The sequence below is a fragment of the Globicephala melas genome, chromosome 11, assembly GCF_963455315.2.
Source record: "Globicephala melas chromosome 11, mGloMel1.2, whole genome shotgun sequence".
Taxonomy (NCBI): Eukaryota; Metazoa; Chordata; class Mammalia; order Artiodactyla; family Delphinidae; genus Globicephala; species Globicephala melas.
In genome coordinates, this window is record NC_083324.2 from 6,963,000 (window position 1) to 6,975,572 (window position 12,573).

At 50.3% G+C, this 12,573-nt stretch overlaps 1 protein-coding gene across 3 annotated transcripts in view; it reads right to left on the reverse strand.

Annotated features, from left to right (window-relative positions):
• Positions 1 to 12,573, reverse strand: part of IRAK2 (interleukin 1 receptor associated kinase 2) — a 58,027-nt gene that overhangs the window by 24,747 nt on the left and 20,707 nt on the right. For all 3 annotated transcript variants that reach the window (XM_030840674.2, XM_060308781.1, XM_060308780.1), the window contains exon 3: positions 6,490 to 6,636. In XM_030840674.2, the coding sequence (XP_030696534.1) occupies positions 6,490 to 6,636 (147 nt within the window). The remainder of the gene's footprint in view (positions 1 to 6,489; positions 6,637 to 12,573) is intronic.

Sequence of the window (12,573 nt, forward strand, 5' to 3'; positions counted from 1 at the left end):
TGGGTCAGGCCACAGCCACTGGAGGAAGGAGGGACGGGTCCCTGCCTGGTCCCCAGACCCAGTCAGTCTCTCATTCACTCCACAAACATTTTACTGTCAGTGATGACAGCTGCCATTTCCTGACACCACAGGCGCCAGCCTACCCGCTGCTCGAGCGTTACCCCATGGAAGCCTTATGACAGCCCTGTGGGTTGGTCCTATACTAAGTCCCCGTGTGACAGGTGGAGAAAGGGAAGCACTGGAGGTGGCCACTTGCCCAGGGCCACGCTGACAGTAAGTGGCAGAGTCGGCCTTCAAATGGAGATCCTTGGGCCTTCTAACCCCTACACTGTCCCACCTCCCACAAAAGCAGCAGAGAAGGACACAGGTGCGTTAGCTACAGAGCCTGCCCTCCAGAAACCTCCATGGCAGCAGGAATGGCAATAACCAGCCTCCCAGGGCAGAGGCAGGAGAAGCCTGCCTTAGTGGGTTGGGAGATCAAGGAGGCCTTCACAGAGGAAGGAACACTTGACCTGAGCTTCAAAAAGCGGAAAACATTTGCAACAAGTAGTTATGGCGTAGGGAGGGCACCGAGGCCGTGGAACCGGCCCACGAGGAGGTGTGGCAGCAGGAAAGCCCAGGCGAGCGGTAAACATTCCGGGCACGCTTAGTTAGCAAACACTGACAGCATTCCCAATGCTTCCCTAAGCTAACTCATTTCACGCTCATAATAGCCCCAGGAGAGAGATGCCAGTATCATCTACTCTTTACAGGTGGTGAAACTGAGGCACGGAGAGGGGACCCAACCTTTCCAAGGGCACCCAGTCAGTGGCTCCAGAGTCTGTGCTCTTAATCCCTTAGTGAACGTAGAAGATTCACAAGAGAGGTGCGGCTTGAAGAGTAGTTCAGGGTCAGGGAAAGGTCAGGTTAAAGAGGCTGACATGTCCTCACCAGGCACCACGTGAAGATTAACCTGAAGGCTAATGGGGCAGTCTGGGGTCTGCAGGTCAGAGCAGGTGCAGGCCGGGAACAAGACAGGCCACGTAGCTGACCCACATGAAAGTGCCTTGACCAGCAGCCTGAAGCTTCAGATGTCACCGTTGGAAACACCCAAGTGGCCCTACTGCAGGGCTGGCCTCTGAGTAACAGGGAGCCGGCCCTTCCAAGGGAAACTGACTTTGACCCAAGGGTTGCTGGCCAAATCCACCTGTTTCAAGTATTTCTGGCTTACCTCACCAAGAAAGGCGTGATTAATGTGGACCTTTGACCATAGACAACATTAACTCAGAATACTGAAAACAGCACCATGGTGAAGCTAGAATCAGCCTTCCAAAACTACTAACCAAGGCAGCTGAGAAAACAAAACTCACCTGACAGAAAGCCTGAGGCTCTTTCGTCCTCTCAGAGGAGGGGCCCCCCTAAGCCTCTCTCCCTGCATTGTCTGCTGCTTCTAGAGTCTTTTGTTTGTTTGTTTTCTTTTTTTCACATTTTCCAGCATTGGCGATATTTGAAAGGACTACACTTGAGAAGGTACAGTGCTGGTACACCCACACTGCACCAGCAACCCCCAGAATGGGGTACTAACAACAAACACCGCTCCCCAAAATACACAGGTACGAACACACATTCACACACACCCTCTTTGTCTCTCAGTGCACTACAACTTAAACTGACCTTTGGACTTCCCCGGTGGCGCAGTGGTTAAGAATCCGCCTGTCAATGCAGGGGGACACGGGTTCGATCCCTGATGGGTTCGATCCCTGATCCGGGAAGATCCCATATACCACGTAGCAACTAAACCCGTGCGCCACAACTACTGAGCCCACATGCCGCAACTACTGAAGCCCCCGTGCTTAGAGCCCAGAGCTCCGCAACAAGAGAAGCCACCGCAACGAGAAGCCCGTGCACCGCAACGAAGAGTAGCCCCCGCTGGCGCAATTAGAGAAAAGCCCGCGCACAGCAACAAAGACCCAACACAGCCAAAAACATTTTTTAAATATATAAACTGAGCTTCAGGGTAAGAGCTATAGCTCAGACACGGGAATTAAACCTTTGGCAAAAAAAGGAAAAAATAAAACCAGAATAAATGGATAAAGAAGATGTGGCATATTTATACAACAGAATATTACTCAGCCATAAAAAAAAAATTGACTTAATGCCATTTGCAGCAACATGAATGGACCTAGAGATTATCATACTAAGTGAAGTAAGCCAGGCAGACAAATAGCATATATCACTTACATGTAGAATCTAAAAAAAGTGATACAAATGAACTTACATACAAAACAGCAATAGACCCACAGACATACAAAACAAACTTACGGTTACCAAAGGGGAAAGGGTGAGGGAGAGATAAATTAGGAGTTTGGGATTAACAGATACACCCTACTATATATAAAATAGATAACCAACAAGGATCTACTGTAGAGCCCAGGGAACTATACTCAATATTTTGTAATAATCTGTAGGGAAAAGAATCTGAAAAAGAATATATATATATATAACTGAATCACTTTGCTGTATACCTAAAACCAACACAACATTGTAAATCAACTATACTTCAATTAAAAAAATAAAAAGGTAAAATAAAAAACAAAATAACTAAAACCAGCAACATGCTACAGACCAGCTGGCAGCCCTGTAACTGACCAGAGCCCAGCTGTTCACTTAAATCCATCCGCGCATCCGCATGCACCCAGGCCGTGCTTCCTGAGGCTGCTCCCACCCCGACTCCCCACCCCTGGTGACTGGGTGTGGAGGGAAGACTGCCTTGCAGTAAGGCTCCTGGCCACTGCTGCTCCAGAGGTGGAGACCTCCGCCCTTGCCCTGCCTGCCTTCTCTTGGGCTCAGCTCAATACCCTTGGCCTGAGTCACCCAAACTGTGGTCACAGTCATCCATCTCCTAGGTGTGGGCCGTGTGTCTGTCCTGCTCCACAGTGAGTTACTTGATGTTTTCTTTCAATCCACTCCAGTTCACGTATTGCATATTCAGCCTTGAAATCCCTAGTTTTTGTGCATGTGATATATTCTCTGCCTAACACCCGTGTTCCATGTACCACTGGGGACAGACACTCTACACTCTGGGAACTGCTGTTCCAGGCCAACTTGACTTCCCTCCTGCCTCTTTCCTGGAGTTCTGCTCTATCTGCTCTCCCCGCCCCAGGGCTGACCTCAGAGCAGGCTGCACACACGGTCCCTCATCCTCTCCCACTGCCCAGCGAGGCCAAGGTCAGCACTAGCCTCACACAGCCATGATTCTCTGGTCTGACTGATGCCTGGGGTTTGCTCTGGGGGCTGCACCAGGCCTCTCAGTGTGGGGGGATCGCTGAGGTCTGCTCTTGTGACACAGGAGGGCTACTAGGGGTGGTTGAGTCTATTTATCCCTGTGGTTTGCGTAGGGGGAGCGGGGGGAGGGAGTGGAATTGGAACCAATACCGCAAGGCTGAGAAATCAGATAAGAACTAGCCCTTGCTTCCACTCATGGACGGCCTGGGCCAGGGAAGACAGTGGTCTACACAAATGTCATTTCCAAAACACTAAGAGTTAACCCTTCACGGTGCCATTTCCCACAGAAATCTTTCCAGAACGTTTGCTTTCTCAAGCAGAATGCACCAATCTTGTCCTGCTGAGCTGCATCACTGCAGGCAGGAACAAAGAACACGCAATGTTTCTGCATCTCATTCGGGGTTTTCTGGCTCCTGCCCTGTGGCTGACAGTGGGTCGGCCTCTACAGCTTCCCCATCTCTTTCTTGGTAGCAGACAGAACTGAGCTCAAGTCCTGGCTCTGTCATTACTAAAGATTTGACCTTGGGTGGGTTGTGCTTCCTTTCTTTAGCTTTCTCAGATGTAGAAAAAACCCCAAAAAACACAGAAATAGTCCATTCTTTGTAGAGTTCTTGTCCAGATTAAAAGACATGACATAAAGCACAAAGATCACTCTCTGGTATATGTGGGGTACCAAGGCTGGTAAAACTATGTGTAGATTAAATCAATTCTGATGGACAGACGATGGTCTCTCCCATAGGTAAGGCTTTGCAACAGTTATTTCAGCCACTCAGAGCCCTTTTATCTGTTTTTGTTTTTGTTTTTGTTTTTGCGGTACGCGGGCCTCTCACTGCTGTGGTCTCTCCCCGTTGCGGAGCACAGACTCCGGACGCACAGGCTCAGCGGCCATGGCTCACGGGCCCAGCCGCTCTGCGGCATGTGGGATCTTCCCAGGCCGGGGCACGAAACCGTGTCCCCTGCATCGGCAGGCAGACTCCCAACCACTGTGCCACCAGGGAAGCCCCAGAGCCCTTTTATCTGAAATCTAGCTTTGAGAATCTGTTTAAGGAGGTGCTTAGAACATGTCCATGGCTCATCTGCTCGTGTATTTTCCTTCTCCATGTCTCTCCCCACTACAGAGGTTAGGATGTGGGCTCTGGAACAATTCACCTGAGCTGAATCCCAGTCCCGCCGCTTGCTCAGCCATGGAGCTCTGGCAGGCTATGTCTCCTTCCCCAGCTATCAAGAGCCCCCTCCCTGGGTGGTCAGGCTGATTCAGTGACAGGCGGCACCATTCCTCCCTGTGTGTGCCCTCCTCCCCAGCCACCTCTGCCTCCACGTTCTCCACTCCTACGAGATACTCAGCTGGAACTCTGGGCCCAATGGAACCTTGGGTTTTCCCAAGAAAAGACTGGCTTTGGGTTATCTGATGAAATTAATGATGATGCCCTTATTTTTAGTTTGGGCAAAGATAGCCAGTCAACTTCCTGTCTCTGTCTACAGATTCTATTTATTGTCCTGACCTGTCTGGGCACATGTCCTCCCAAGTGCCATTCAAGAAAGCAGAGGGTGCAAAGTCTGGCAGAGACATAATGATGCTTGTTTTCACGGCAGCCTAAATAAGGAACCTCTGAAGAAGCTGCTATACCAGTAACCTCCTCCAGCTCCACCAGCACTCCCCTAGAATTTCCCTATTTTATTATTATCTTTCCCGTTGGCCATCGATCAGTATCATATTAGCTTTAGGACCATTTCCCCTTATCTTTAATTGCCGATCAAAGTTCTGCTCTTTTTTTTTTTTTTTTTTCAAAACTCTTTAGCTACAGGAAATAATTTAGACTCCTTGGTCTAGGATTAACTTTCCAGACTCAACGTACCTGGGGTGCCTGGAATGTTCCTAATATCAGCTAACATTTAATGAGCACCTACGTGGTGGCAACACCAAGGTGTATGATTCCTAACCACACACGATGATGTAGGCGGTTAGGAATTATTATTCTATTATTATGCGCATTTTATAGATGAAGAATATGAGGTACAGAGAGGCTAAGTCATTCTCCTGCTGGAAAGGGCAGAGCTGGAATTCAAATATGGGTCCGCCTGATGCAAAAGCCCGTGCACGCGCCTCTCAGCCGACGCTGACCCTGGCTTTGGGAGCCACGTCAACGGATTTGGGAGGTTTCATGGATTTGGGGTCTCCAGCTTTCCACTCATGAGGCTGCAGGAGAGCAGAAGGCGGGCGGGGCTCCGGGGGAGAGGTGGGGAGGACGGCATCAGGAGCGGGTACCCCTCGGGAAGTTACCCGCTGGCTGAGTCCTTCCATCATTTGGCAAACTGTCCCCCAGCCCTTCCCTGGGCACAAGGGGATGGAGACAAAGCTGAAATGGGCTGAGAGGCTGTGGGGTAGGGGTGTGTGCAGCGGTTGAGGATACAAGCGTTCAAATCACATGGCTCAGATGCCTGTGCTGGGGGCTTGCGGAACCACAGGTAAAATACCTGGGCTCCGGAGCATATGACCTTGGCAGGCTGTTTAACCTCTCTGTGCTTCGTTTTCCTCATCTGTCAAATGGGGAGAAAAACAATACCAAACTCATACAGTTATTGAGGGTTAAATAGCTCAACTTCTTGAAGGGCTTAGAACAGTGTCTGACACATAGAAAGCCCCCAGTTACTGAGTTTGTTTTTTTCTTTTTACAAAAATGGGAAACTTCCCTGGCGGTCCAGTGGTTAAGACTCCGCGCTTCCAATGCAGGGGTCACGGGTTCAACCCCTGGTTGGGGAACTAAGATTCCCACCAGCTGTGCAGCACAGCCCAAAAAAAAAAAATTAATAATAACAATTAAAATACACCTCGCTGGGAATTCCCTTGTGGTCCAGTGGTTAGGAATCCACGTTTCCACAGCAGGGGTCACGGGTTCAATCCCTGGTCGGGTAACTAAGATCCCACATGCCGTGCAGAGCAACCAAAAAAAAAAAAGAGGTAATAGACGGTATATATCCTTTTGTCGTCTGACATTTTAACTTTTTCAACTCAGTATATCGTGAGCATATTTCCATGTATGTATACAGACCTACATCATTGCCAGCAGCGTTTTATTGTCACCACCATCTGTGGTTAATTTTGCCATCCACATTTGTTGTTTCCAATTTTTTGCTATTATATGCTGAACTAAATGTCTTTATAGATAAAACATTTCCTTAAATAAATCTTCTTTAAATTAAAAAATTAAGTTAAATTAAAATTACCCGGGCCTGGAAAGGTGGCTGGCCTCATGGGCTGCTCCGTTTCTTGTTCATCATCAGCGTTTCTTACAGAAGCTGCCAAAGGCTTTCCTGGCTTCACCGTATCCAAGAAGTCTGGGATGGAAGACTTGATTTCAGGAACTGATTTCCCTGAAATGAGGTGGGAAGAAAGAAAGCTATTATCATTCAATGAAGGGGGCTAGCCATCAACAGGCTGGGTCCAGAAATCAGAGACCTTGATCAGAGTCTTGCCTCAGCCTCAAGTTCATGATGTGCCCCCCGAGAGTTGTTTTTCCCTCTGGGCCTCGGCCTCCCCATGTGTAAGGTGTAGCTCTTGGACCCGACAATGGTCCAGCTGAGATACTCTGTCAGACACACCTACTTCCAGTCCTACCTGCTGTGTGACCTTAGACAAGTCACTTTCCTTCTCTGAGCTTGTTTCCTCACCTATGAAACAGAGAGATGATCATCATGATAACATGATAACATCTGCTTGCCTCCCTCACAGGGCTGTTGGGAGCGGGGAATGAGAGTGCAGACATGCAAGGCCTCTGCAGACCACACGGTTCCCTGAACACGTGGGGAAGTCAAAGATCTCCACCCGGCTGAGTCCCTAAGTCGAGCCCCTAAATATAAAAGTACTGGCAGTCCTCCAGCTTCCCCTTCCAAGAGCAGTGGAGACATGTGCATCCTTCCCTGTTTTAGTGACAGGAAGCCTGAAAATAGCAGCCACGTCAACTGCCAGCCGACACTGCACAATGCACGGTCAGGCCCAGCTCTGCGCGCAAGCAATCCTCCCCAGGTCCCTTGCTGCAGCCTGGTGGAGATGAGGACCCTGAGGCCTGAGCAGCTTAAGTGGCTTGTCTGAGATCACACAGCCTGGTCAGGCAGGACCGGCTCAAAGAGCCTGGGTGGAGGTCACCTGTTTTTCCAGAGTAATCACTTCTTTGCATTGCATTGGGAAACCCCAAAGGTGCCAGAGGGTGTGTCTCCACCAGCTTCCACAGAGCCTGCTACGAGTGAACCTGCTTCCTCTCCCTTCCCCCCACCACTGCCATTCTCTCTCCAGGATGGTCCCGGCCTCCAGCTCCAGTGGCCTCCAGAGCCCTCCCCAGGCTGCATCTTACTAAAATACAGACCTGGCCTCACCACCTCCCTGCTTAAAGCCTTTACGACTCCCCACTGGCAGGATAAGGCACACACTCTTCACGTGAGCCCTCCTATCTCCCCACTGCCTCCCAGACCAAATCCAAATTCTACAGCCCTGCATTCAAGGCCCTTCACCCTCTGGTGGTCAGAGGTGGACCCATGTTTGAGAACCGAAAACACAGAGGGCACTGAAGCCCAGGGAGGGCCAGCCCACTCGCTCACTCTCACGTGGGCACCAGGTGGGGCTGAGACAAAACACACGCTTCCAGCCTTTTGAGTCTCCAGGAGCATTTATTCCAACAGGTAAACAGTGTCTCTCTCTCAACAAAACCGATCGTCACCACGGGACCAAGCACGGGACCAAGCTTCTCAAATCCGAGCTGTGGGACTAGAACAATATCAGCAACGCCTCAGCGAACGGCACTCCAGTGTGTACGGCACGACACAGATTTATTTGGTTTTCCTGACGACCTCTGATGGTTAACAGAATTCTCTGCATTTTATTAGCATATTGAGGCTCAGACGGGTAAAATGGTTTGTCCCGAGTCAAACAGCTGATGGGATTCAAACCTGGGGCTGGTTTCCCTGTCATCCGGTCCGGCAGAACCACTCACATGGCCACTGTCCTCAGCATCCCTACTCCCCTCTGCAGGGGGGCCCTGACTGAGGAACAGCAGGACAAAGGGTAAGAGCAAGTGAGGAAAGGCCAGAAGGCCGAATGGGGGATAGTGGGTGACTTTTTCCATGTTTCCTTTACTGACATACTGTTCTTTTAAATGGAACCATCTTCTAAAAGAAGTAGCAGAGCTTAGCGGTTCAGAGTCCAGGCTCTGACCTGACACCAGCTCCCTCAGCTCCCAGCTGTGTTTGCTTTGGATAACTTCCATGAGACTAAGGGAGCTAGCACATGTTAACCAATGAGCTCAAAAGATGGGCACTTCATGGGTGGTGTTGTGATCATATTTTTAAAATACCGGGTCACCTCTTAAGCAGCCCAGAGTGGGTGTAAGGACCGTAGTTCGGGAGTCTTTCCGTTTTCATTTAACACAACTCCGCATCATGTACACTTTTTTGTTGTTTTACTGTATTTGTTTTTTTTCATTGCGGTAAAATACATTTAACGTGAAATGTATCATCTTAATCATTTTAAAGTCTACAGTTCAGTGGCATTGCGTGCATTCACGCCGCTGTCCAGCCACCACCGCCATCCATCTCCAGAACTTTTTCATCTTCCCAAACTGAAACTCTGCCCTCATTAAACACCAACTCCCCCTCCCCGCTCCTCCAGCCCCTGGCAACCACCATTCTACTTCTGTCTCTTTAAATGAATTTATTCTTTTAAATATTTTGACTTGTGTGAGGTTTTTTTTTTTCACTTTAATAGTAACTGAAAAGATGTATGTGGATATCCATGATATGGAGAGGGAGAGGTGTTAATATATTTTTTAATTGAGACATAATTGGCATAGAACATTGTATTAGTTTCAGGTATATATCATAATGATTTGATATTTGTATGTACTGTGAAATGATCACCACAGTAAGTCTAGTTAACATCCATCACCACACAGTTATGAATTTTTTCTTGTGATAACTTTTAAGGTCTACCCTCTTAGCAACTTACAACTATGCGAGGTACAGTATTGTTAGCTCCAGTCACCACGCCGCACGTTACATCCCCTGTACTTATTCATCTTGTAACTGGAAGTTCTCCCTTTTGACCCTCTTCACCCATTTTGGGCCCGCGCTCCACCTCCGGCAACCACCAATATATTGTTGACTGACAATGAAAGAGGATATATAATGTGTTACCCAGGTTTTTTTCTTTGTAAAATATGTGTAAAAGAACCCGAAGAATATACAGGAAATGCTAACTGTGAACGTTTCTGGATGGTGTGATTATCAAGGACTGTATAATTGTGGGTTGGGGGGGTTATCTGCATTTGGCAGAATCTTTCAACAATGATCATGTGTGTATCAGTTGCACAGTAAATTGTTTCTTAAGAAAAAAGTCAGTAAGCAAGCTTGCTCGAACAGGGACGAGAACGGAGCCTTCCGATGAGGGTGAGTAGCCCGAAAGCAGTTGAGCAGCAGATGCGGGGCCCGCTCGCTCCTGGATTTTGCCACTGATGGTCTAGGACGTGCCCTTGACACCTTCACTGTGTGTGTCCTCACCCCAACCCTAGGGGTAGCAAAGAGGGAAACGGAAGCTCAGGGAGGTGGGGTCCCCTGCCAGAACCAATGGCTGAGCAGGATTTACGGCCCCTGTGGGGACCCCGGAGAACACACACTTCGTTTCTCCCCACGTGGGGTCCTCAGGCACCACGCGCCCCCAACCCAATCGCCTCAGGGAGAGGCCCTTCTGGCCCAAACTGGGATCCCAGAAGCGAGGCTCCTCCCCAAGGGCAGCCCTACCGGCAGGACTCACAGACTCCCACGTCTCTGCTCACGTAATGCACTGCTCTCCACAGGCACAGGGTGACACCGTCCCTCGTGCAAAGTGACAACTTTGCCGGTGAGAGTCACTGGCAGTGAAGGCTGACTCGTGAGAAGATCCAGGGCAGAAGCAAAGATCCCAGGAGGAAGGGGTCCCAATGCCACTCTGAGCCCTCTTCCCCCCTGCCCTCCCCTCTCTGGCCTAGGGAGACGGCCCCTTGACGCACCCTCCCTCCACCAACTGCCTCAGTTGGGGTCCTACCCGTGTACCTCAAAGGGCCATGTCCACGCCATCCTCATGATGACATCTGTGTATGAGACACAAGGGCAGATGTGACTCCTCTGTGGCCCCGGTTCCCCTCGCGTCAGGCAGGCCGGGCCTGCTGGTGAAGGGGACCCCAGACAGCCCACCACGGTAGGAGGTGTTCCTGGCTGCATCAGCTTCTAAAGGTGCCACCTGCACCCCAACTGCCTGCGTCCCCAGAATAAGCGGCACTTCCCCCCATCCAAGGCCCAGCTGAGCCTGTTTCATCATCAGACAAATGGAAGTGAAGGTGACGGTCCCAGCCTGACCTAACTTCAGTGTCCTATTCCTTATTTCTTTCCCTTTCTGCACAGATCTTTGCCTCTCCGTCAAGACCTATGTGGCAGGAATACCGAAGCCACCCACCCATTTGTGGCTGACCTCCCTGGCCTCCACCAACAGGGGATAGAAAAGGCTTCATTATGTTCTCAACCTAAGGTGAGCCTGCAGTGACAGGCAGGGGCCTACAGCTGGCACCGTGGTCCGTGCAAACATGTGGGACTGGGGCACATGCCCGCCCGAGGAGGGAACAGCCCTGAGGCATGGGCACCAGCACCGGCGGGTGCCAGCCTGAGACAGCTTGTCAGCGCATTTCTGCTGCAGCGCCCCCTCCCACCTAGTCACACACGAGGGCCCCACCCAGCCACAGAGGCCAACGTCAGGCCTGCAGTTACAATCAGATGACAAGCTTCAGTTTCCTGTGAAACCCCCGTTTCAGCCCTCTGTGGGTGTTCAGATGCAGACAATAAATAAGAGGCATAAACAGGACACATCTTCATTTTGACGCTTAGGTTGCCAGTGCCCGAGCTTAGCTGGAAGGCGCAGGGCAGGCCTTTGCTTGCCTCTTTTCCCACCAGCAAACCCAGAAGAGGGAGAAACTGTGGCTTTTCTGCCCTTAATGCCTGGAAGCTTACCCCTGATAGCGGAGCGGATACAACACCCACTCCTTTGGGCCGGTACGTAAACCAGAGTGCCGTTGAAATAAAAATAGAACATCGAGGGCAGGATGGAGCAAAGGAGGACAAAATGTTCATGAAGAAGGGTCATGACGAGCTTTAAATTTCACGAGTTTCCTGTGAGTTTCCTGTCTGCCAAGGCCAGGACCAAAAAGCAAGCTGGTTACGTCATCTATTCCTATGACTGATGTACGGGAACAGCCTCACGCTTCCAGGACAGCACTCTTTCTTCCGCTGGAATCTCACAAAGATTCCATGCATAAAGTTAATTCTGCAGGATCATGAGATCCAAAAATAGGAATTGTGATCACAGAGTAGAAGCGAGAGCAAGTGTGGGGAAGTTCCCAGAGCCAGGCTTTCTAATCCTAGCTGTACGCGCAAGGACAGACTTCTTAACCCTCTGAGCTTCATTTGCATCTCCCGCGGAGTCAGAAGAATTATAACCCCTCTGTCCCAGAACAGTCCCAGGACTCAGTGGGACCAGATACAAAAAGCAGCTGGGCCAAGGCCAAGACCAGGACACAAACTGTGACATAGTCATCCTCTGTCCTCTGTCCTCTCTCCCTACCCAAAAGAACCTCTGATCCCAACTTAGGGTCTCTGTAGGAAGCAAATGGGGTGGATGGCTGTATTCAACAGTTTAAACCCTCTAATAGGGACTTCCCTGGTGGTACAGTGGTTAAGAATCCACCTGCCAAGGCAGGGGACATGGGTTCGATCCCTGGTCCAGGAAGATCCCACATGCCGCGGAGCAACTAAACCCGTGTACCACAACTACTGAGCCTGAGCTCTAAAGCATGCAAGCCACAACTACTGAGCCCACGCGCCACAACTACTGAAGCCCACGAGCCTAGAGCCCACTCTCCGCAACAAGAGAAGCCACTGCAACGAGAAGTGCGCACACCACAACAAAGAGTAGCCCCCGCTGGCTGCAACTAGAGAAAGCCCGCGCGTGCCAAAATGAAGACCCAACGCAGCCAAAAAAAACAAAAAAGAAAAAAAAACCCTCTAATGGACACATGACTCTCAGTGGGCAGTGGCAGGGCCTTGAAGGTGCAGTGGCTGTGGGGATGAGTAATACAGAAGCCCAGCTAGACCTGCTTCCGCCCGCTGTGTCGTTGGCAGCCCCTGGTCACACACAGGAGGACAGGCAGCTTGGAGTTCTCCCTGCCAGTGCCCCTAGGGACGGGAGGGGATGCCAGTGCTCGAAATAACAGCTTCAGTGTCTGTGGGCACCAAGGG